Source organism: Schistocerca piceifrons, chromosome X (genome assembly GCF_021461385.2).
Source record: "Schistocerca piceifrons isolate TAMUIC-IGC-003096 chromosome X, iqSchPice1.1, whole genome shotgun sequence".
Taxonomy (NCBI): domain Eukaryota; kingdom Metazoa; phylum Arthropoda; class Insecta; order Orthoptera; family Acrididae; genus Schistocerca; species Schistocerca piceifrons.
Genome location: NC_060149.1, coordinates 243,521,471 through 243,547,789, shown reverse-complemented (window position 1 = coordinate 243,547,789; position 26,319 = coordinate 243,521,471). Strand labels below are relative to the sequence as shown.

The 26,319-nt window shown below is 42.7% G+C and overlaps 1 protein-coding gene across 4 annotated transcripts in view; it reads left to right on the top strand.

The window, feature by feature from the left end:
* The window catches only part of LOC124722916 (PTB domain-containing engulfment adapter protein 1-like), a 144,519-nt gene that overhangs the window by 105,604 nt on the left and 12,596 nt on the right, over positions 1–26,319 (top strand). For all 4 annotated transcript variants that reach the window (XM_047248069.1, XM_047248067.1, XM_047248068.1 and 1 more), the window contains exons 4-5: positions 20,469–20,639; positions 23,494–23,631. In XM_047248069.1, coding sequence (XP_047104025.1) covers positions 20,469–20,639; positions 23,494–23,631 — 309 coding nt within the window. The remainder of the gene's footprint in view (positions 1–20,468; positions 20,640–23,493; positions 23,632–26,319) is intronic.

Here is a 26,319-nt window from a genome sequence, read left to right as displayed (position 1 = left end):
ACTAAATACAAATGAAGCTGTATATGCACAGTAGTTTTATTATAGGTTAATATCATACTAAAAAAATTGGAGTATATAAAAGCTTAAGCCATAAGCAGTTATCCTAACGGATAATATAGGCGTGGAACATCGTAAATTTTTTTAAATAATGAACTATAAGAAGAACATAGATATTGCCAACCAGACATACGTTACGTAAACGTCATTGTTTACTAGTAGTGAACGGTGGGCAAGGTAGACCAAAGTTTGCAAAATTCTGTACTGTCGTCATAAGGTAAGTGGCGTAATTTACTTAGACAACTTTGATCCTAACATCACGAATGAAATAAGGGACACGAAAAAGTGTGAAACCCAGTTGATATAAGGTAGTCAATAGTGTAAAATACAAACTAATCAATTTAAAAAATTATTCATTCCAATAAAAGTAAAAGTTAACGTTACTGAAATAATTTCTGTCGGTGTCTCATCGAAGGCTATGACCAAGGTCTAAAATTCCAGTAAGTTTACATGGTCAAAAGCACGCTCAAGTACATGGAAATGCTCTAAATAGAAGCAATCTAGTTAATGTCAGTTGAAATAGTCGTATATGTAACCCATTTGTTGTTCCTTTAATAAGTACATACAAACACAGCCACTCAGTAAAATACATGGGTAACTCATGTATTAAGTATGTGATCTCGTCGAGTGTCAATTAGTTAATTAACGATCAATGATACTCTTAATCTCTCTTTACTATGGGCAAATGGTCTACTGGACCAATCACTACTACAACATGGTGATGTATTCATTTTACTTAACTTTATAATTCAGTTGTGTAGCGTTGATAGTCACAGCATATCGGCTACCCACTGATTTACAAGAAACGAGCATGAAAGTTGGAAGCACAATTATTTTGGCGAAAAGACCAATTTGCTGATTCAGACAGACTATAGTAACGGAAGTTGATAATGTACAAAGTACAAAATCTAGGGAGGGCAAGTTACTAATCGAAATAACATATTGAACTCTATACTAGGTATAAGCGGATGTACACTTGAACTATCATACAATCAGTATTAAACAGCAGAATCTCTACACGCGAGAGAAACAGTTAAAGTATCGTCAAGCAAGTTGACTTAGAATCTACAAAGGAAGCTAAGTCATACTAAAAGTGATGTAACAGAAACACGCGGTAAGCAGACGGAGAAACGGTCGTGCTTCGTTATGACGTGTAGGACATTTAAGTAGACAACATTTTACAAGTAACTCGCCATACTTGATAGCGATCATAAGTGGCTAACACTAGTAGTCGGTGGTGAGATGGGCGTGTTCCATGCGGAAGGCATGTAGTTACTAGTATGAAATCAAAAGTAGTGGTTCATAGATCGTAACGAAGATGACTTCAGCACCAAGGATACGAAATCGTGGAAGTGTTCCCCTTACAGTATTGAGAACCAGACTATTCGACGCATACATACTCATCGAAGTAACAACATATTGCACTCCAACGTAGGTATAATCCGGGTATTAACACTGTTTGTTCAGTTTAGTATTGATTACAAGTTAATGGTTCACGTATGTTGTATTTAGGGCCTGAAGATGATGTAACAACATCGAAACTAGTTGCCAATAAAACCAACACCTTAATACAGTTGGAAGAATTACGTCATTTTTAACAATAAATCGAAGTCTCCCCCTGCGAGTCCAGGGGTTAGAGTAGACCCGAGGTGTCCCTGCCTGTCGTGAGGCGACTTAAGTCCCTAACTTTTCGGCCCTGTAAGTTCAGGTTCCATTTTTATGGTTTTACCTGCCACTTTCCAAATTTTACAAAAGTGTGGGCCATATGGGGAAGGAAGCCTTACGTGGTGAAAGTGTTATCCATAGTGGCCTTAGATTCAATCTCCTGAACCTCTTACCATGGCTTTGCATCTCCAGCTGCAATTCAACTATTTGGGCGAGGACACTTTCTGGGGAATGTCATCCTCTTCCAATGCCTCCTGTCCTCTTTCGCCTCCATGACAGTACTGGATTTCTCTGCGCCCAATACCCAGAACAGCAGCCAGTCCGTTGTGGTGTGGCCGTCATGTACTCATTTGGTGGTTGCCCCGTGACAACACAGGGATCGCACTGCTGATGTGAGCTGTAAACTTTCCACGTATGCCAAGGAGTAGATGCCTGTCTTCCTAGGGCATCAGGACTCCCGGCAATGGCCATCATGCCAGGTGGCCTTCGCTGTGGCTGGGTGGCGCCCGTGGGGAGAGCCCCTGATCAGAGTGGCAACATAGAGGATGACCCGCAATGAAGCGGACTAAGTCATCTCTTACTGGTGACCATACGGCGCTAGCAGTGCCTAAGAAGGGCAAGATAAAGTAAAATGCTGACAGATATGACCCTAAATCATTTGCCTCCCTCAGTGCACCATGCTAGGAACGTAGGGCTACAGAAAGATTCATATTCACCTCGATATTTAGTCTGTAGTAGAATGGACAGGGACTCGTTTCTACCTATGAAGCCTCAATTTTTTGAACATTTTGAGGATCAGTTTGGGAAGTGACAGCGCTGTCAAAGATGAGAAGCAGTGCACTCTAGATTCAGACAGCATCCCCAGCCCTATCCCGGGCGTTACTCGCTTGTGACTGGCTCGGTGATATTCCTGTTCACGTCACTCCCCATAAAAGCCTCAACATGGTCCAGGATATTATTTTCCATCGTGACCTCCTTTCGCAGTCCGACGACGAGCTCCGCGCCAATCCAGAACGGTGGGGTGTTCATTTCATCCGGCGCGTTTACAGGGGACCCAAAGACAACAGGGTTGATACTGGTGCCTTCATCTTGGCGTTTGAGGGGTGATTCATTGCCTGAAAAGGTAAAGGTGATAGTTTACCGCTGTGACGTTAAACCGTACGTCCCTCCCCCTATGCAGTACTTTAAGTGCTGGACATTAGGGCACATGTCTTACCGCTGCACATGCAACGCCACATGTCCAGAATGCGGACGTCCACTGCATCCAGCCACTCCCTGTGCGCCTCCTCCCACTTGCATCAACTGCGGAGAGCCCTACTCGCCAGACTGCACAGTACTCCAAAAGGAGCGGTAAATCATGGAGTAAGATAGTGGACCGGTTGACTTACCAAGAGGCTAAACCTAAATTTCAAAGAGTACACCCTGTTCAGTTGACGTAAACATGAGCTGCAGCTACGTTACCATCGCAATTAAAAGTACCAGTCGTACCACACTGTCAAGTTTCAATATTCACAAGGCATTGGAAGATATTGCTGGGTCTGTGAAGTGTCAAACGTCTTTGTAATGGAACGCTTTTAGTTGAAACTGTTAATTCCAACAAAATTTCTAAGCTTCTGGGATGTAAGGCCTTACATGACTACCCAGTCGATGCTGAGTTGCATAACACCCTTAATTTTAATAAGGGCGTGGTTACCTGCTCCGATATAATGTAGGACTCTGCGGAGTTAAGTGAAGAGTGGAAAATGTGGGCGTCATGGAGGTGCAGAACTGAGAAGTCAATGGCAAATTGGAAAAATTGGCAACGTTTATTCTAACGTTTAATACTCCACAATTACTGGGACATATCCGTGCTGGCTATATCCCCTTAAGGTTCGCCCATTTGTTCCTAACCCCATGTGATGATACATATGTCAAAGATTTGGCCACGCCACTATGGGATGTCACGGGAAGGTTACGTGTGGCAATTATTGAGGCTCCGCTCAAGAATCAGGGACTTCTTGTACATTTCTTCCGAAATGTGTAAACTGCTCTGGGATCACCCAGTGTAGAGCAGAAAATGTGGGGTTTACAATGAGGGAAGGATATTTCAAGAGTTGAAAGTAGACACATAACCTATGGTGAAGCTAAAATGGCTTTCAAAGCCATGTAACCACCGGTTTTCGCAACTTCTTTTGCATCAGCCCTTAAGACACGAATCGTTAAATGTGATGCCTCCACACACACTCGGACCACGGATTAAAATAAGAGCACACGCACTTATGGATGTACCTGTGGGGCAAACGCTCCGCTTGCAACTGACGTCGTTCGGAAGCCGTCAGCAGTAGCCTTACTACCTAAGCCACATACCACTCCCAACATCAGAAGCCAACTAAGCCGTCCCCGCAACCCAGGCAGCAGCCTCCTCCTGTCAGTAAAGAAAAATGTCCTTCGAAAAGTAATTCTCCAAAAAAGCGGTAGATAGACCTTCAGATCGAAGAGTTATCTCACTTTCTGATGGAACCTACGCTCTTGAGGATATGGACTTCCAATCAGAGGAACCAGAGCGCACAGATCCAGCTAACGTTCTCCCTGACCTCGGTAAATCACTGTCTTCGAGGAGAAAGAAAAGAACCACCATCGCTAACCAGTGGCTTACGTAGGGACTTCAGTGTTGCAGTGGAATTTGAATGGATATTGCTCACATTTAGAAGAATTGCAGCTGCTGGTCCAGGATAAACCTTTCTGCGTCTGCTAACAAGAAACGCATCTTAGTCTCACACGCCTCTGCATTATGGGGCTACCACATATACAGGAAGGAAGGTATTACTGGAGACAGGGCTAAAGGTGGAGTGGCTATTTTCCTTCGACAGATGCCACTCCTCTCCTGTCCCTCTTACTACGACCATGCAAGCAATTGCTGTGAAAGTTCCTTTACTATCACAGTGTGTTCTTCGTACCTACGCCCCCCCCCCCCCTCTCCCAAGACGCTTTGGATGTGGACGCACTTGAAGACATTTCCCAGGCATTTCAAAGCCCATTCTTCCTTGTGGGGGACTTCAATGCCCACAATGTGCTGTGGGGCTTGCCTACTACTTGCTCCAGGGGTCGTCGTATGATAGAGCGACTCGTCCATTCTGAGAATATCTGCCTTATGAACGCGAGTCAGATGACTCACTTTTCCACAGCTACAGGGTCTTTTTCAGCCATTGACCTTTTTGTTCCCCAGCTACTGCCGACTGTTCAGTGGGAAGTAGTTCTAGATTTAGATTCTAGTGACCCAGTGTGGATCTGTCTGCCAACTAGGACGGTGGGCAGTAGGTGGATGATTACAGTACAGTAGACAGGCTATTTGTAAACAAAAGGATTGTGCACAGGAGGCAGTGGCCCGTATCACTCAAGAGATCCAAAGGGCTGCCGCAGAGTCCATCCCCAGGTCTAGTAACCACCTCAGACGATGGCCTGTGCCTTGGTCGAATGACTGTCTATTGGAAATCAGGGCCAGATGGATAGCTCTGCCGAACTTCAAACGGTGTCGAACGACAATCAATCTTCATGCCTTAAGGTCTGCAAGAGCACATGCAAGGCGAGTGATCAAAGAACGGAAGAGGGCTTTCTGGAGGAATTCACGACTTCCATTAATCAGTTCACTTTCACTGCGCAGGTTTGGGAATCAATAAGACGGATTTCGGGCAAGGGTAATCCACATCTCCTTAGTCTTGTCAAATAATAGGCTCTTGATGGACACGCCAGAAGACATTGCTCGCGTTTTAGCTGAAAACTTATTTACTGTTAAGTCATCCAGACAAGCTCCTGCTGTTTAGGTATTGTCAGACTGCAGAGATGAGGAACTTCAATTTCTTCTCGCATAATGAGGAAGTCTACAACGTTCCATTCTCCATCTGGGCATTGGAATCAGCTTTATCTGCAGCCAGACACATTGCTCCAGGACCTGATGAGCTCCATTATACCGTGCTTCATCTGTGTTCTGAAGCTCCTGTCTTGTTTCAATCAGATCCGGTTTGATAGACAGTACCCTAAGAGTTGGAAGGAGGCAATATTAATTCCATTCTGTAAACCAGGCAAGGACCATAGAGCCCCTAACAGTTACCAGTGTGTCGCCCTTCTTAGCTGTATGGGTAAGACTTTCAAACACATGGTCAACCGCCACCTCGTCTGGCTGCTAGAGTCCCGAGGTCACCTGAGCCGCTCCCAGTGCGGTTTCAGGTGCTACCGTTCCACTCTTGACAACTCAATTCTACTGTAGACGGCGATACAGGCTTCCTTCTTACGCCGAAACCATTTAGTTTGTGTTTTTTGAACTCGAAAAAGCACATGACACTACTTGCAGGTACATCATCCTTCGCAAACTTCATGAATGGGAAAACTATGTGGACGCCTGCCGCTTCTGATCCAATCCTTTCTCGAGCACTGGCGTTTTAGTTATCGCATTGGTGATGCCATGTCAGATTGCTATGTTCAGGAGAATGGTGTACCCAGGGCAGTGTCCTCAGTGCCACATTGTTTGCCATCGCTATCAATGGCTTTTCCTCTGCAGTCAGGACCCCTGTCAAATGTTCTGTTAGTGGGGCACTTCGCAGTAGTCTAAGATTCCTCTAATCTTGTGACGACGACGAAGCAGCTACAGCGGACCATTAGAGGGCTGGAAACCTGGGCCCAGACAACTGGTTTTCGGCTCTCAACTGAGAAGACTGTGTGCTTTCAGGTTTATTATTTGACTCTAAATTAAAATGGCTCCCACACCTAAAAGACCTACGAACAAAGGGTTTCCAGTTGTTGAACATTCTGAAATTCCTTGGTGAAAAACAAGGGGAGCTGTAAGGTCCCACCTCCTGCAGTTTTATAGGGCATTTGTTCAATCACACTTAGACTACGGCAGTGTGGTATATGGATCGGCCTGTCCTTCCTACCTCCGGATGTTAGATGCTGTCCACCATGAGCGCATTCGGATATAGACTAGCCTTTCAGACCAGACCAGTCCAGTTCAGAGTGGGTGTGCAGAGGGTGGTGAACCACCACTCTGGATTCAGCGACGTATCCTTTTGGCTAGACAGGTGCTGAAAATCTCAGCGTCACCTCAGTCATTGGCATTTAGTTCAGTGATCCAACCCCCCTCCGAACGACTGTTCTGGAATCGGCCCAAAGTGTCCCAGCCATTTGGTACACGTCTCGAGGATCCAGATATCTCGGGCATGAAAACACACCCAGTGATGGAACACACTGACGCCATGGTGTCTTCAGAGGCCCAAAGTAGTTTTAAGCTTGACACAGTACATTTAAAGTTGTACTCATCGTTTATACAAATGGATCCCAGCAGGAAACTGCTCTCGGTTGTTCTGCGGTTTTCCCTGATACGATTTTTAAAGTGCATCTTCCAGAACAATTTACAGTTTGAGTTACATGGCATTCTGACGGCACTGGAGAAGGTTCAGACATCACCATAAGGTTTCTTGTCTGTTTAGGCTCTTAGTGCACAGCAAGTGCTTCACCAAATGAATCCTGTATACCTGCTGATTCAGCTCATACATGACTCCCTACAGTGGCTCCAACACTGTGGCAAGGTGATCTCTTGCTGGGTACCTGGCCACGTTGGGATACAGGTTAACGACATGGCTGACAAAGCTGCCAAGGAAGCATGTTGGGATGGTGCTGTCCATCAGTGTCCCATCCTGTTACATGCCATTCTCATTTTCTGACAAAGGCATCATGTGTCAGTGGTAGACAGAATGGTTGCAGGTGTCAGACAACAAACTGTGGTATCTCAAATCGTCCACAAAGGCTTGGAGGACTTGACGCCAGCATCGCTGCTGGAAGGAGATTTTCTTAGCAGACTGCGAATTGGGCATAGCCCTTTCACACATAACTTCCACTGGTGGGAGGATTCACCATTCTGTGAAGTTTGTGGCGTGCCGATTTCAGTTCCACATCTTGTTGCTAAATGTGTCCAGTATACTGATATTAGGGCAGCCCTCAGTCTGGCTGGAGATCTGCCCACCATTCTCACAGATAGATACCAGTGTTAAGAGTGGTGAAATTTTGTGAACTGTCAGGCCTCATCCCTAAACTGGTGGGGAACTGCGGCAGACCTTAGTACATCATAAACTGCTCCCCGTGTGGGGACAGCCTTCGTCCCCACCCATAAGATTTAAATGTTGGCTTTGTCAGGGCGCTGTTGACCATGATGTCGAGCGCCCCCTAAACCCAGATGATCATCCGTGCCTGAAGCTACTTCGGATAAGACCTCTCAGCAAGCCCCTAAAGAGAGAGGATAGGGAAAGCAAACAAAATCTGCTAAGAAAAGGTGGTCGTCGTCGTCGTCGTCTCAGCGTCCCCTGAGGACCTGGGTCTCACTGATGCCTCATCCACAATAGGAATGGATGAATGGATACAAATATCCAATCAGTGGCAGATGATGACCTTGAGGCGTAACCTGCCTCATTGCATGCTTAATGCCTTCCCAGCCTGACGATAATGTCATCCTACAGTGGAAATGCTGCGGTTTTTGTTTCCTCCACCTGGCTGAGCTACGGCAACTTTCTGCATTGCCCTCTAGGAAACCTGGTTCCCAGCAATGTGGACCTGTGCCCTTTGTGGCTATAGGGGATATTCCAAGAAACGTAGCGACTGTAAGAGTGTCGGGTATAGTTTGTGCTGAGCTCAGTAGGCAGTGAACCTGTGCCTCTTAAAGCTATGGCTGTCAGAATGACGATGCGGGAAATAACTGTCTGCAATGTGTGTCTTCCTCCAGATGATGCAGAACCCCTGAACGCATTGGCTGCGCTGATTGATAAACTCCCTAAACCTTTCCTACTTTTGGGAGATTCAAAGCCCATTACCCATTGTGGTGTGGCACTGTGCTTACTGGTCGAGGTAGAGATATCTAATCTTCCCTGTCTCAACTCGACCTCTGCCTCTCAAATACTGCCCCGCACCTTCCCCCCCCCCCCCCCCCCCCCACATTTGAGTGTGGATCATGGCACTTCATCGGCCATTGATTTATCCCTCGTCAGCCCAGGACTTCCCCATCTGTCCACTAGAGCGCCCACGTTGATTTGTGTGGTAGTGATCACTTTCCCATCTTCCTGTCACTCCCCAGCGCCATTCCTCCAGACCTCTACCAAGATGGGCTTTAAACAAGGCAGACTTGGAAGCTTCCACCTCTGCAGTGACCATTGAATCTCCCCCACCCCCCCTCCCCTCCCTCAATAGTACCATCGATGTGGTAGTTGAGCAGCTCACTAGAAAGATTTTCTGTAGCGGAAAACACTATCCCTTGTTCTTTAGGGGGTCCTTGCATCTAACAAGGCACCCTTAAAACAGATAGTACTTCGGTCATAAGGTTCTTTGCTTTGACTGAACAATGCAGAAAAGTACATCTAACTACCGGTATTCGTTAAGTGTCGGCGGAGGTTACTTCCATTTTTTACGACCAACTGTAGGAGTAAATTCGTTAAAAAAATTATTAGCTCGAAAAGACACAAGAGCTTTCTGCTTTCAGCACAGATAACAAAAGATCAGAACGAACAGATAGTCGTTGAAGTAGGTATGGAACGTACCGTGCTCATCAGTTATCAATCTTTCATGATTGAAGCTATTGCTACCAAAATTGTAAGATAGGGGGAGGGGGGACAGGTTAACCACACTCAGTGTAAATATCCTGACTGTATGAACGTTTTGAAATCTTGAAAAGATGGATCGGCTTCACTTCGAATTGAGGTAAAATTGAAATTCATGTCGCTATATATTAGTACCAAATTAAAGTGGCTTCGTGTACAGCCCAACCCCTAAACTTCATGCAGGAAGAGTGTGAGTATACTACATATTTCAATGAGCTTTATTTCAGTTCATATGACCCAAGGTAAGGCTGGAGCTTCCAGTATTTCTGGGCAGAAGCAGTGAACGTAATGGTAATTGATAAGGTTTCAAATCTACGTTGTCAGAAGAGCTGTCATTTATTTCTGTTTAAAGCAGTAGATAAGGTTTTTAAAGTAAATTTTCCTCGAACAGGCATATCTAAGACTCGGGAAACCTCTGAAAAAGAGGATAAGCTTCATGTTGACGGAACAATTTATAATGTTCCTAGCTAGGTACCATAGGTCTGCAGTTGCTGTAAGGATAGTAACTCTTCCGTAGAACCTCAAGCTGCCTGGAGGATTCGTCTAACTTAAGGCGTACGATGAACCTTAATAATTACGAAACTGAGACGCGACTAAGATACAGATGTAATCGGAAGGAGCCACATAAGTGCATCCTCGGTATAGTTCAGACAGCCGCTAGTGTACTTCAGATTTGTTCACAGGCCGACTGGGCGACAAAAGCTGGCAATTACAGTGAATGTTTTGTTTTAAATGTTTTGAATGTATATCATGCAACATCGTGAGTTCTTCAAACTTATTTGTAAGTAACGCAACTAACTTAGACACAATGGATGAAGCCACCTCTAATACTGACCTAATTAAATCGCGATCTCCGAACGACGAATTGAACTAAATTTTTAATGAAGTGAAGACATCGCAAATAAACTGAACCGTGTGTTCTTGTACAGAACTTTAATTCATTGGGAAACACGGGTAAATTGCAGCATCCACAGATGGGATTGTGTGTTCAGTGTATTGGATCGCTGAATAAAGTTGTCTCGTGCAAAAACTTCAGCCACATTGCTTTCCTGTTCCCAAATGAGGAACACGTAGTTCACCGAAACAAAAGTTGAAATTGGCTAAGATGGAGTAGGCTGTAGTCGTGAAGACCCGTAAATGCCTTCTTTCGTAAAGGAGGCAAGTTTCATGAGAAATGGCTCAAAGCGAAAGTTGCCTTCGAAAGATACAGGAAGGGGAGGTAGTTTACAATCGCGGTTAGTGCAGGAATGGAAATAATCCTGTATAGATGCTACCACGTCAAGGTAGGGAAGTGTGTTCATAGCAAATAACTCTAAATTGAGTCACAGAAAAAGAGAAATCTCGTCCTTCTTAGATTTCAGAGAAAGATGCTAGACGGAGTCTTCTTAGCGCAGTTTAAAACACCTTTACTTCAGTCTGCGAAGTGTAAATACTGCTGTGGTTCTGAAACGGAATGAGTGCACAGTTGCCGCCTCATAGGTGAAACATCACCACATAGGCGTTGCATGATTCCCTTGCGACAACAAACCCCGATATTATAAAGCATCGACCACATAACTGGTGAATCAGTCTTAAGAATAGTAACATCCAATAAATGTAAATCGCCTTCGAATTCAACTTCGAATAAATGAGTCGTATTGTGGCGTGACAATATGTACTGTCCAGTTAGCACTCTCGTCCTCGGTGTCGAGGATGCTAGAGGACAAATAGGGACTTTCAAGTAATGGAAATTTGAAAAAAATTTTGGTGATTTCAGCAAGAATATTTTGAAGTTAGGACGAGGCAAATTCCCCAGTTTCTCTGTACAGTAAGAGAAACACCACAGTGGACGGCTCGACATGCATTCCAAGTACATAATGGCTCCTCGGAATACACACTCTTATAAAGCATAAGAAACTCACTACTAAACATTCTGCGGTTAACAAGGTACGAATTGGACTAATGTTCGCGATCAGGTCGTGAACAGGATATGATGTCGATCGGTCATTATCTGCCATGTAGCGTCATGCGGATGCTGTGTCGATCGTCATGGGACCAGCACACATTTACCAGCTATAGACCTTACAGTTGCTTCTCATTAGAGTAGCTCCTCAATTGCCATCACGAGGCTGAGTGCACACCGTCCAATCCTACCAAAGAAAAAGCCCTGGCACTCCTGCGAATTGAAAACTAGTCCTTTGCATGAGTTAGACGCGCTGACTAATAGAGTACGGAGCTGGATCATTTATGAATTGTAGTCACTAATTTTATAATGTCGGTTACGCCCGTAGACGCCCCTAATATCCTAGCACAGCCACCATCGGGCAGTTCTACAAATAGTCTAAACACTTGTCGGCGCTGGGATGGCAGCTGACAGTACTGGGTAGGTTGTTTTGGTCTCGAGTTCGACAATATTCACTTAGAGAACACTGTTTACCTACCAGTCGGCAAGGACTGCAGCGTTGAGCATTCGTTAAAATTGAAGTTAAGTTCCCCAGACTAGAGTTAGTCATTGGCCCTCCAGTTACATCCCCAGTGTATTTTAATAGTTAATGTTAATTTCCAAAATACTTCAAACGGCCATATTTCATCGGACAATAGTCCAGAGCCCTAACAGGCTGAAACTTGATGCAGGCTAAAACTGTGCCGCACAGAGATTAGAACTCCTGACCTTTACCTTTCGCAGGCAACTGCTCTATCGACTAAGCTAGTCGAGCTCAGATAGCTCAGTCGGTAGAGCACTTGCCCACGAAAGGCAAAGACCTCCAGTTCGAATCTCGATTCGGCACACAGTTTAAATTTGCCAGCAAGTTTCATATTAGCGCACACTCGGCTGCAGGGTGAAAATTTCACTACGAGAACTTTCAACGTGAAAGTAGATAAAGTAATCGCCGGAAGCACCCTAGCTTAAATACTAAACACTGCTGACTCTGAAAACTGAAACACTAGGAAGAACAGAAAATAACTAAACTTTACTTCGTTTATAGTAAAGTTGTTAAAGGATATTTTTAGATTTGAAGGTATATAGGTGCAAATGGTTCAAATGACTGAGCACTATGCGACTTAACGTCTGAGGTCATCAGTCGCCTAGAACTTAGAACTAATTAAACCTAACTAACCCAAGGACATCACACACATCCATGCCCGAGGTAGGACTCGAACCTGCGACCGTAGCGATCTCTCGGCTCCAGACTGTAGCGCCCAGAACCGCACGGCCACTCCGGCCGGCGAAGGTATATAGGGTGAGCCGGGATGATATTTGGATAGGTCATTCCATACTGCTTTAACTGTGTTAAATTAGTGTAGGCGTACCAGATTCTCAGCTATCTATGACCAGATGTTTTCATGTGAGATGGAAGTCGAACTTGCTGGTCAGGGCAACAGTCGAATACTCTCTGTATCGAGGTAGTTCAGGACGGCTTGGGAAATGTGCAGGCTTGGGTATATTGTTGAAACATACAATAGATCTCTAGAGGACAGGAATCATCCTGTTCTAAACACCCTGGAAATTACGGCTATGTGAACCAGAGGTAATTGTTGGGCACAAAATGCAGCCCCACCACCCCACCTCCAAGCCGGATGATGGACCTGTAAGGTGAGTAATGCAGTCGGGCAACGCTCGTTCTCCTCGGAGCGTGTACATATGCGAAGTCACTCGCGATCCTGTACGCAAAACAGGTGGTGTAAAAGACAGAACAACTCTGCTGTGTACAATGTTGTCGTTGAGCGCCTCGTTATTGGCGTGCATCTCTGCTGCCGCATCAGGTGAAGCCCCAACAATGGTCACCACGATAGTCCAAAAATCATTGGGCTGTCTTGTTGTAAAAACCTCATTTCCTAACTCGAGGTACCCGACGTGGCTTAAGATCTTGCACGACTTGGCAGAACAAACATCTCCCCTCCGGCGTCAGGCGCGTGGGGCCTGGGATATCGTACATAGCACAATGCAATAGATCATAGTCGCATGTCACTCGTGATACTCCGACCAACACGACCAGCAAAAGTGCAGAACGATAAGCCTCAGCCTCTGTAGGCCATTATCCTACTGATACGCGTTTGACAATGCTAGTGGGTTTCTTATTACATGAAGCAAAAAAATATCCCCTGAATAGTCAACAGTGGATTTCTGGCTGAGAAACCTGCAGCGTAATTTTCCTGTGATGTTCATGTTGAACGTACATGGCGTTCCTGAAGCGCGCAGTTGCATGGAGAAGCTAAATAAATAACATAACGGAGGTTGTAGTAAACTAGTAAACTTCGTGTCAGGCGTCTGTCTGCCGCTTTAATAGTTAGTCTGGCCAGCGGTGTAAGTGGAATTAAAATGAGATGTGCGAAATTTCATGGAGCACCATCTTTCCAATAAAAAGAAATGCCTTGGGCCTTCCCAGTTCACCTCGATGAATGGGAGGTTATAATCTTATGAAGAAACTTTGCACGATCAATCTTCCTTCTCAAGTAACATTCTCGCTTAACGTTTGACTCCTGTCATGCATATCTTCACAAATTTTTTTACTACTACTCGCACATCCAGTAATGGTAAAACTTGCTGCTCTTGCCGTCTTTCGATATTATTCTTAGAATTTTCCCACTTCGCTTTCGTAGTTATCCATCAACTCGAGAATCTTCGCTACCTCGAACTGGCGTCCTTTCTTGGCCATCCACGTGTACACTGCAAATAATTAAACATGACTAATTTGCTTACATTTGTTGTCAACGAATTACCCAGCGCGCCGCGTTAGCAGGCATTAAGGTGCGCTGTCGCGGTGACCTTATAAATTAAGGCAGATCAGATTTACGAAAGTGGAAGAATTTTCGTCGCAAAATACTGAGCTCACGCCTTCAGGTAAACTTTTGCCTTTCAAGCAGTCCAAAAAATAGGGGTAACGTAGTCCGGATGAGAATCAAAATTTGGCGGTCACAATGGTATTTGGTGTGGGCTTCGCCAGTACTGGGTGTCAAGATTTCATTTTATTCCATTCCTGCAATCATTAATAAAAAATTGCCCTGAGACTGAAATAAAGTAGATAAAATTACACAAACTATCAAAGAAAATAGGAAGAACGTAGTGGCAACGACGTCTGCGGAGACATGGCAGTGAATACGTTTGATGTAACTTTCAGCGTAATCTAAAAGCTGTAAATCGTCTTAAAAGTTGCTCTTAACTGGTAACATGGAGTCTTCCAAACTTATAAATGAAAATAATATTGTGCATTCTGCAGTAAAACTAAGACAATACTGCTATTCTTATTTATAACTGTTTCCCTACGAAGAACCACCAGAAGAGCCACTTAACATCTTGAAATTTGATAGAATGGCGTTCATATGGCAGAATAGTTTTCGCTATGTGCATAATACTACATGGCACCTAAGTTCCAAAATTGAAGATGCTATGCTGAGAATAACACACAATGCTGCTCAGGCACTAAAGAACCTATTGTGTGAAGGAAAAAAATTTAATTTGGCGCTTAGTTTGTGGCCACTGAATTGTGCGTCAGAGATGGAGTAAAATGTCTTTCCTTAGCAGCTTATCACTTCCTGGTAGAAGTTAACGTGGTAGGTGGCGCTATATTAGTGCATACAACTTCTTAGCCGAGGAGTCGGGGTTATAGAACTGCTCAGGCTCCAGCTAACACCACTTACGTACTTACAAGAAAGAACGGAAAAGCAGCGGATCGCTCATTCTATCAACCCGTTTGCTGTCCGCAGTAGGCGAAATAAGTATCACTTTTCGTAAGTTACAAAACTAGGGTATATTCTCAGCTCCCATTCACTATTTCGTTCACTGTATCTAGGCATTTGTAGACGGAGCATTTGTTTCTAGAAGCTTACCAATGATTTGAAGCTAGGCGACACTTCACTAGAATATTTTGAAGTGCCCACAGAAACTGAAGCATAATTTGCATGGTCACACTAGATATTTCGAACTAATCTTTCTATTATAGAACATAGAAAAATTTTGAATGTTGTTCCCTTGTTTCACTGCCTGCTTAAAAGGAAATAGTGGCGTCAAGAGCAGTATAAAGCATAAATACACTACCTCAGAAAAGTTTTCGTGGAAAATCAGCGTGCTTCTCTCCCTGAAATCTGAGCTAAAGCAATTAATCTATTAGAGAAGCTCATGACCTGAAGCCATCTCAGTGTAGCTAAGCGTCCTCCATATAATTCTTCTGGGATACCTAATTGGCGTACTTCGCGATGATGCCTTGTACGAGTTACTCTTTCATACCTAATGTATTGTAGATCCCACGAATAAAGTGCCTAGTAGTCGGAATAAACGACAGGTTACACCAATCTACAAGAAGAGTGGCAGAAGTCATTCGCATGACCACCGTTCAGTATCATTCACATCCATTTGTTGTAGAATATGAAAACATATCCTGAGCTCAAACGCAATGAGGCATTTCGGACAGGACCCCCCACGCCAAACAGCGTGGATACCGAAAACATCAGTAGTCAAGTCTTGTGACACCCAACTTTCTTTTTATTCTCACATGACATCCGGAAAGCCATGGATCAATGCCATCAGGAAGCTAGTGTTTCTCGATTTCCGAAAAGCGTTCGACGCAGTACCACATCTACACTAATGATCCAATGTACGTTCGAAGGTGGAGTGAAGATAAATTTGTCTGGATTGAGAATTTTTCGTAGGGAAGACACAGCATGTTACCCTGGACGCAGAAGTAACTTTGGCTGTGTCCCCCTGGTAAGGGTTTAAGGACCCTTCGTGTCAGTGCCGTTTCTATCATTAGGCAAGACTAGGCGGCCGCCTAGGGCCGACAAAATTTTAATGACGGTAAGGGGTGGAAATACTAATTTCAAATCAAATAGCCAACAAACTGAGCAAAGGAGGAAAAACGGACTATAGGAAAATTGACACCAAATTGTTTTCAGAAAACTAAGGAATAATTTGATCAGTTTTTGCTTACTTCGACGAAACTACACACATTGCATCTACCCACCTCAAACCTAAAGCAGCCGCTACTGAGTACGAAACGGAAATCAGAGCCACTACCTTAAGACAACCACTAATTCCCTCACCGGAATTCGAATTTGGACACGTCTCAGGCGAGTGATCAGAAGACAATCACTTAGGCCATTGCGAGTAATAAAAACTGTAACTCGAAAAAAATGCAGTTATTTAATCGCAACAAACTGGATGCCGAGAAGATCAGGGCTATTCTTAATTATAAAAATATTTGAAACAGGAACAAAGTAAGGGTATCCAGATGACCCAGTCTGATGCTTCGCAGTGTTTCCATTCAATACAGTATAATTTACGAATTTTTCATTCGTACGAGAGAAGTCCCACAATTTAATTTGTCCATATCCCTGCAATCAAATAAAATAGGTAATTGATGACAAATTTGGATGCACTGGTATTCAGTTGGTCTAGTTTAAAATGCTCACCACCTTATTTCAATTACTTTGAGAGATTTCAAAACTGAGAACAAAAGATAAGAAATGGATATTTGTTGTCGGTTTTAAGGCAATTGCGGGCAAAACATGGAAACAGAAGACTCTCCAGACGAGGACGGCAGGTAGCTTTCATTTAATTATTAAAAATATAATAGATGGGCATTGATGTGGTGGTGGTGGTGGTGGTGGTGGTGGTGGTGGTGGTGGTGGTGGTGGTGGTGGTGGTGGTCGAGGGGGAGACACGTGGTAATAAAAAGTATTAATAACCTTGCAGACAGAATTGACAATAACCTCAGACTTTCCGCAGATGAAGTTACCTATAATACTGTACTGTCTGAAATCTTAAATGGCAATGTCTGTGAAGCTTTCTCCAAAATGGTGCAAAGATCTGAAACTGGTTTAATGTTCAAAACGTAAAATTGTGCACGTCACAAAGAGAAAGTATTTGACGACAGTATGCGTCGGTTGGAATCAAATGGTTCAAACGGCTGTAAGCACTATGGGACCTAAAAACCTTACCTAAGGACATCACACACATCCATGCCAGAGGCAGGATTCGAACCTGCGACCGTAGCAGCAGCGCGGTTCCGGGCTGAAGCGCCTGGAATCAGTAAATTCGTACAAATACCTGGTTGCAGATCTATATAGAGATACGGAATGAAATGGTCAGTCTGTCTTAGGTAAATCAGGGGATACTTAGGTTTATCACTAGAATAACAGGGAAATGCAGTCACTCTACAAAGGAGATAGCTTGTCACCCGTGCGACCCAACTTAAAATATTGCTGAAGTGTGTGTGACCCATTCCAAGGAAGACTAACGGGCACTTACACGTATGCTGAAGAAACTGAACTGGCAGACACCAAAATATACTCAAACTATCCCAAGAAAGCTTTCTTGCCGGGTAACAAGAACTGCTTCTCCAAGAATGTACTAAAACCCTCGCACCATTAGGGACAAAATCAAATTACACGCGCACAAATGCATTTAAAGTCATTCTTTCCGCGCTCCATGCGTGAATGGAAAGGTAGAAAGAAAGCCCTAATAACCAGTACAATGCGTCGTAGCCTCTGCCACGCACTTAAGCGGTTTGCGGAGTACAGATGTATATAGGCTAACATTAGCAACCAATGTGACAATGTTCGTGCAACACCGAAACCTTCAAAGCGATGTATTGTTTTTACTCGAGAAAATAAATTTCGTCTTCCCTGCTTCCTACAATTGGCAATACGCAGGCGCAGCACTGCTGTTCTATAGGAAATTGGTATGTTTTTTTTAAATTTCGCCGGTCGCTATGAGCAGCAATATATATCATGGTGACATACGTGTCTGAAGTGACAGTACATACAAATGTTTCGTTTAGTCTCTCCCCTGTACTGTGTGAACAATAACGTTAAAATATTAAAATGGTTTAAAATGTGGGCAATGTTCAGAGCTAATGCTGGCAAAAAGGTAAATTTTAAAACGGCTGATAAAGGTTAAGCTCTGTAGTTACACTCTAGGAAGAATGTAAGGAAATATGGAATAGGGCAGCCATTTTTTTTCTTTCCGCCAACTGGTTTTGGCGACTTAAAGCTGTCTAGCACTTAACAGAGGAGTTCTGAACTTCGTCCATCCAGAAACGTCAGATTTCGTGTAGTCTTTAGAAAAGCAGGTCAGTTTCACTTCAATTTCAGGTTAACAGCTGTATTTTATTAGTATTGGCCCAAGCTGAAAGAGCTATGCGTCAGAACATGGTATTGACCTGTAGTCGTTAACCTTGTAAAAACAATACTCGAAAGACAGGCTGCCAGTGGCACCAACGTATCAAGAAGTTCGCGCCAAAACAAAAGGCAAAGCGCGTAGCTGCTAGCAAGCGTAACGAAGACAAGCGGGCAGTCGGACTAGGCGCCTAATGGAACTGTCAGTGAAAGTCGTCCTCATTGCGTGCGGAATGGGCGGTGGGAAAGCGTGCACGCATTTAACAAAGACAGCTGCAGTTTCCATACCGTTCCCCAGGAATAATCAGTTTTTGCCTCAGTAAGAAAGATCACTTACATGGGTGGTGCGCGTCTGTATCAGGTTAATAAAAGGTGCATTTGGGAATACCTGAATGAACTTAATATGCATTTGTGCTAACACGCTTTTAGTAAAACGAACTGCTATGAGGGAATAATGTCCAAAATGTTTCTCTGAAGGTTACTGTCACGCGAAATGAAATTCGTGCTTGAGTAAGGCAAAACCTTCGTAGGGTAATGTCACACAACTAAAATCGTAACGCGCATAGGCCTCCGTAACGGAGGGCAAGATGGGCACTACCCCACTCCCACCACCCTCCCCTCTAGAATCTAGAGTACAGTGTTTTTAATAATTACAGAATCTACCTATAACAGGTATACATTGGGTATCTAAAAATGATCTAGGATAAGAGGTTTCTCGACACCAGTAAATTTAGTTATTTGGCCATGATAAGTCTTGAAACAAATTCATTACATAAAACTGTAAATCTATTGCGCACACACTCTCCCCTTCCCCTGACAAATTTTTGAGGGTGCTCATAAAGATCACATATTTGAACACTAGTGGTGCTAAAAGTTGTTCTGAGAGGGATGGTATAAGGAATGATCATTCACAGCAAAAAAGTAGCAAACACGGGCTCTATAAGCATGTCAAGAGCTATCAGCACTTCATGCAAGAGATGGAAAAGTGCTCGCAGCTCTTACGGTATGCAGTTCAGAACCCCTGTTTACATACTTTTCGTCCATGCTAACATCTCAAAACATGGAAAATCGAGGAGCTTGCAGTGAGATAGATTTGACAGGGTGGTGGTGGTGGTGGTGGTGGTGGTGGTGGTGGTGGTGGTGGTGGTGGTGGTATTCTTTGCTTCGAATGGTAGTTGCCGTCACGTTCCTGAATATTGACCCTTCTAGGACATCCTGTATAATAAGTGACTCTGCCATTTGTGCAGAACATACGAAAGAGAAACATGAATTGTAAAACGCCGTTCGTATAGGGTTCGAATTAGGACTGTTCAGGAAAGTATGGCATAAATTACCATTTAATTTTAGGTGGTGAGAAACGCATTTCAAGACAAAGGAATTTACTCTGTTTCGTGAAATCTAGAGTGAAAGCCTACAAAAGAATGAAATAGTAAATCCGTCGTTCTCCTTTCACTGAATTATCAACGTGTTTCCGACATCGGACTAATCACAGCTAAGTAGGCCCTATCTTCCAAGGCCTCAGGCTCACAGCTGTCATACAGGAAATACGATTAAGACACTCTGGCACAATTTCTCATGGTTACGCTAGCACAAGAAACTTTGCAGTTTTTTCATAAAATTGTCAGAGCAATCTGCCCCGCACACCACCGCCGGACAGCAAGAAATTGAAAAACCTGCTGCAGTTCTTTTTGATGTATTCGTTGGGCACACGAAGCACATAAAATGATCAGGGTTACTGTTATTAAATCAAGGATTTTGTTTCAAATGCTTAAACTTGGAGCAAGAAGTCCATAAATGCATGTAATTATTTACTTTTCTATTTAATGTTCAAATAACCTTAAGTCTTAAGACTATCCCTCAAATATCCATTGTTGCTACTCACTGCTAGGTGGCAGGTTACCTGCCAATATAATTTGGCTTCAGAAAAATTTTGGTTATAAAGTAACTGGTTTATTGCGTAATAGTTGTCAACATTGTTACTATAAACAGATTCAAATGGTTTTTATGTTAGTGTAACACCAAATTAATTTTATTTTTCAGTTCTTGGGAAATACAGAAGTAGATCAGCCCAAGGGCATTACTGTAGTGAAAGAGAGCATACGGAAGCTGAAATTTTGCCAGCAGCTTAGGAAAGCTGAAGGCAACAAAACTCCTAAAGTTGAACTGACGATCAGCATTGATGGTGTAGCCATACAGACACCAAAAACTAAGGTAATAAGTAGAAACTATTGTTGGATAGCTAAAGGAAAACAAATATTAGAAGATAGTATACATTGATCTAAAATATTTAAAGATTAAAAAATCTCGGTTGTGTACACATTTTACACGTGAAAAATAGAATTGATTCCATATTTTTAGAGGAATTATGATACGGAACAGGAAAGAAGTGTTGGATTTAGCAGCGGGACTGTGTACCGGTAAGAAAGTTGTTTCTGGAGTCTTCAGCCAGATGTCTTTCCTTGTTTCTGTGCAGAAGTTAGTGGTCCTGAGAATGTTAGCGCTAACAATATCATTTTTTGCTTTCAGAGGTAGGTCTGGTCATGGCTTCTAGCAGACAGTGTAAGATTACTGAAAAATCTGCTTCAGTTTCTCAAGCATTGCTCAACACGAAAGTTGAATGATACTTTTTCACCTTAAGTAGACAGAATTGCTGGCCAGTAAACGTAAACCTCCTTAAACGCAAATAGTTAATTTGCGCGGGAATCTGAGTAATTTTATGCTAAATTCCGGTGCTAGGTTCTTATTCACATACTAAATTAAAAATAATAGTTTAAAATTTTCACCAAAATAACCATTATCTTCCTGAAACGCATTTTAGTGCAAAATTTGTACAATCAAAAAACACGGAAACACACAATGCACAAAAATCATTTTCATAAACTCTACATGCTAAATAGCTTCTAGAGCATCTACATCGGAGGAATTTGATCGTGCTACAATCGGTTTCGTTTCCGTGACGGATTTCCTTGCGTGTAAATCCTAGAGATCTGAAATGTTCTCGCTAGGCGCTTGCATTAAATTGTCACTGTTTGACATATGTCAGTTGCGTAAATACTCTTTGCCAGTCAATAATAAAACTGGTAACATTTAAAGGAACGTTAAAATTCTCTATAAACTACTTCTCCTTACTCTTCAGGATTTCGTTAAAGTTTTCACCGCAGAATCGCTCAGTCTGAAGGATTCGGCTATTTTGTTAGTTCTCATCATTCTAACAGGCTGAACATCCTTGTCTATTTCTTGCTTATTATTCTCACTGAAAATTATCAAATCTTCGTTACTTAAATTCTCGGAATGAGCATTTATGAAGTCGCGCACACATCTTCACCAGTGAACAGTCTGCCATATCTCTAGTTGTAACGGTGATCACTTAATCCTTTGGTCTTGATACAGCATCGAGCCACAGCTCCCTCCATATACTACCACCATATTTTAGACTGATATCGGACCATGCGTGTCTCATAACGCCAGCGGCCATCTTTCATTTAAATGTCACCAGAAAATCGTGATGGCGAGTTAGTCACTCTAATCTTCCTTTTGAGATTCTAGAAATTTTTTGCAAATAGTTCTCTCTAAATTCAATGAGTACTACCTGGTTCATGGGTTGCAGGCTAGATTCAGTGTTCGGCAGCAGAAACAGAACTTGTTTTCGCTGGAGTCAGTAATAGAAAGTTGGTGGGAACATAAAGGAGAACATCATCAAGGAGAAAAATTAAAGATTTTTCCTTAGAGGTGTTGAAACCCCCTTAGTTCATCAAAGGAAGTAACTAAAATTCATCAAACATTTATTTAATCTCCAATGAATTCCCAGTTGCCTCTTCTCACAACTAGATAGTGTCCTAAGAATCAAAGTACATCATAAGATTTTAGTTCACAATCCCACATTTGCTCTGGAAAGAATGGTCATCGGACACTGGCAGCCTTAAATCATGAGTTTGTTCTTAAACAGAAATAAATGCACTAGTAGGCATTAGTTTCGTAAACAAGCTCGTCTCATTAAGGTCCAAAACCTGTTTCGCAGTACAGCCTCTGTCATTTGCTTTAAACTTCTTTTCAAATTAGACTCCGTCATCTACCGCAGCTGCCTCTCTATTCCGATGTTACGAAAGCCAAACTGATGCTTGAAGTGATCAAACTGATCTGATCTGAGCTGGCAGAGGAAGGTGCTGAATTGCCCTCTTACTTCTTTAAACATATGTACAAGGTCTTACCTTTAGCTTGAATAGCAGCTCAATGGAAGGTATGCACTGTAGGTTCTAGTGCCCTGTCCATTGTCTTAGCATATATCTATTCTTTCAATCGCATTTGCGTGAGATTAGATCACACTTCCGTTAGTTGATGACTGAGCAGTTTTAGAATAGGTTCCACATTGTCATGAATAGTCCTCACAGTGGATTCAGTAAGCACCGAAGCAGGCTGAATATCTAGTGATCCAAAACTTGTAAGCTCATTTCTACTGAACAAGACCCACGCAGACACTTCTTTCCCTCGGCACACACCATTCCTATTAGCTGACATTTTACACACCATGTTAACTGCTCCACTGGCCTTAAGGGACATGTCACATGTCAACACGAGAGGTTCTGTATGGAGACGCACTGAAGCATTACTGCTTCCATATTCTGTTAATAACTGGCAGCATTGGACTTACAACCAAAATGTCATGGGACACACCAGTCAAGTGTTTGGGTGGAGGAGATGTGTCCGCTTTACTTTTCTGTATGGTAGATACAGGCCATCTGTCCTTAGTGTCATTTAGTGAAGTCTTCGTCATAGTGTGTTCTTCCGTGAAGTCTTTATTACTAATAACTAATGTTGAAAATCAAAAGGAATAGAGGGTCATACAGTTTTTTTACATATTATAGTGTAAAGTGTAATACATATTAATCATGATCTTTGAACTGTAGATCACAATAACACACTGCAGAAGATTTAAATCAAATATTAGGTGTTAATTGTTGCATAATGAATGAATCTAACTTAGTAATTGTTGTAATTTGGTTGCTAACGTAAGTTCCTACTGATCTGTAAAACTGATGGTTTCATCATTCTAAATTTTATTTTTAAGGTAATAATGCATCAGTATCCTCTCCATCGCATATCATATTGTGCAGATGATAAAGGAGAGAAAAAGTTCTTCAGTTTCATAGCCAAAGAAGCAGATTCTGAAACGCATAACTGCTTTGTGTTTGTCAGTGACAAACTGGTAAGTTTGCTGTAAAACAATTTTCTATGCATAAACTTCGTTAAAATAAAACAAATCATAGTAATAATGGAATGTTAGATGACGTTAGTGTACATGCTAAATCATGGTTGGAGGGAAGCCAATTAAGAAAATGATTGTTGGGGTAGAGGGAGGGAATTGAATCAAGTATTGGCCATTAATACAGTAACCTACTTTTCAGTTGTACAGTGGGTACAAAGTGGACATCTTACAATTCTAGCAGATTTCAAGTTAGAAAGCTCTCGCCTTTCTGGAATGCTTTTTAAACTGTACTTACTAGTACTCGATGATTCTCTAAGGGATCAATCATGTTGTTCAGTCTTGAATTCAAAAAGGCTATTTTACCTAAATGTTATACTTGCTGATACCTTACGGTTTAAAGATCAAACAAAAGCACAGAAAATACACACACAAAATGTCACAAAGGTTGATACTGACACATTTCTTCATACTAATGTTGTGAAGAGACAATATAACAAGAGTTGACAGTTTAGATTGTAAAGTGTTCCAGGAAAGAGCAGTTAAGACATAGGAAGGTGTCCTAAAAACCATGAGCATTCTTTTTACCATAACCTCATGTTATTTAACAAAAATACTTAGTGGGCCATATGTTACAGGATGTTGGATTCTGTTTTTGCTGTGCTGTACCTTTTATATATTTAGTTTTCAGTGGTCTCCCGTGACATTAAACCAACTCTGGCTACAGTTAAATCCCCAGGCTGTAGTCCACTATGTCTGTCAGCTTAATGTTTCACACAAGTATACAATCCCTTCCATAAATGTAGTTTCCCAGTATCCCACCAATAATTCATAACTAGCCATTTTAAGAGTACATTGTCTAAACTTCATATAATGTTCTTAAACACCTGAGTTCCTTGTTTCCCATAAGATTAGATATGGTTGCATAGGCGTTAATGAACTATTCAGTTGCAGATTACTAAGATTTAAATTGTATGAAGTGCTGAACTTCATGTTGTATACCAAGAGATAAGTTTGCTTCCTTCATGAACCATTCTTTTACTTAGCAGCCCATTAAAGTGATGTTCACATAAGGCAGCAATTGGTGACAACACTTAGTAACAAGGGACATTGTATAACTTGATCTGACAGCTAAAGGTATAATTTGCCACAACTCTTTATAGTGTACACTTTAGATTGCATGTGGGACATAATGTTGATTTTAATGCTCATGTAGCTATTTAGTGTTCAGTATAACTAAGCAAACACCTGAAACTTCCTGGCAGATTAAAACCGTGTGCCCGACCGAGACTCGAACTCGGGACCTTTGCCCTTCGCGGGCAAGTGCTCTACCATCTGAGCTACCGAAGCACGACTCACGCCCGGTACTCACAGCTTCACTTCTGCCAGTATCTCGTCTCCTACCTTCCAAACTTTACAGAAGCTCTCCTGCGAACCTTGCAAGGTTCGCAGGAGAGCTTCTGTAAAGTACCGGGCGTGAGTCGTGCTTCGGTAGCTCAGATGGTAGAGCACTTGCCCGCGAAAGGCAAAGGTCCCGAGTTCGAGTCTCGGTCGGGCACACAGTTCTAATCTGCCAGGAAGTTTCATATCAGCGCACACTCCGCTGCAGAGTGAAAATCTCATTCTGGAAGCAAACACCTCATTAAAAATCAGTAACTATAGCTTTCTGAGTACATGAATGTAGAGGAAGTCAGAAGCAGGAAATGTCCCTAGTGTAAAGTCAGAATTGCCAGTTACCAGTGGGGAGATGATGCAGAGTGTTACAGGGTGTGTAGCAGGGACAGAACACACTAGCAGTGCGGTAAAGTATATACCCCTCCATGCAGAATGAACCACATCTGCTTCCTGTCACCATTCCAGCATTCAAGACTTGTAGCTACATCTCGTGATCTGTATCGTTTCTTCTTGCCCTATTTGTTCCAGCAGTTGCAAATATTCTGGAAGCATTAATGAATTCAAAGCCCCATTCTTTCAGTTCATGAACTATATAGTGGCCAGTTCAAATTGTTCTGCCTCTCCATATCTCAAGCGATAATGAAAGCTCAAATCTTTGAATGCTAAACATACCTAATAATGTATCATTTATTGTCCATATTGCATGGGCAGGCATTACTGGCAGCTCAGTTTCCTTGTATTAGGCAAAGGTCCAGAGTTAGTCTCGGTCCGGCACAGTTTTAATCTGCCAGGAAGTTGCATATCAGCGCACACTCTGCTGCAGAGTGAAAATCTCCTCCTTGTATTATAGTTCTGTTTTCAATTTACTTAAAGAATTTCCTGGATCATAAACAGTAAACTCTTCCAGGGGGCTCACCTCTTTAGCAGGTTTGTGCTTTTTGGAAAGTGTTCTGCACTTTCAGTAGCAGAACAGACTAAACTGTTTTTCGTTTATTTTTTTCTTTCTTAGTTTCTGTTCTCCTGTCCTTCCTCTATTTCTGCATTCGAGGCTGCTCTTCTTCCCTGTGCACTCCTGAAGGCAAGCTCATGTCACACGCATAACTGGGAACTGGGTAACATGTAATTCCCAGCGATAGATTGACAGGTAGGGGTTGCACATACCCCGATACAGGCAGGACGAGGGATGGGTGATAGCCTGAACTGCTACCTTTGCAAATTGCCAATTGCTCCCTCTGTTTGCACCTCAGGTCACTCCTCCCATACACCTAACAATCACCTAAGGTGGATGAGCCCCCT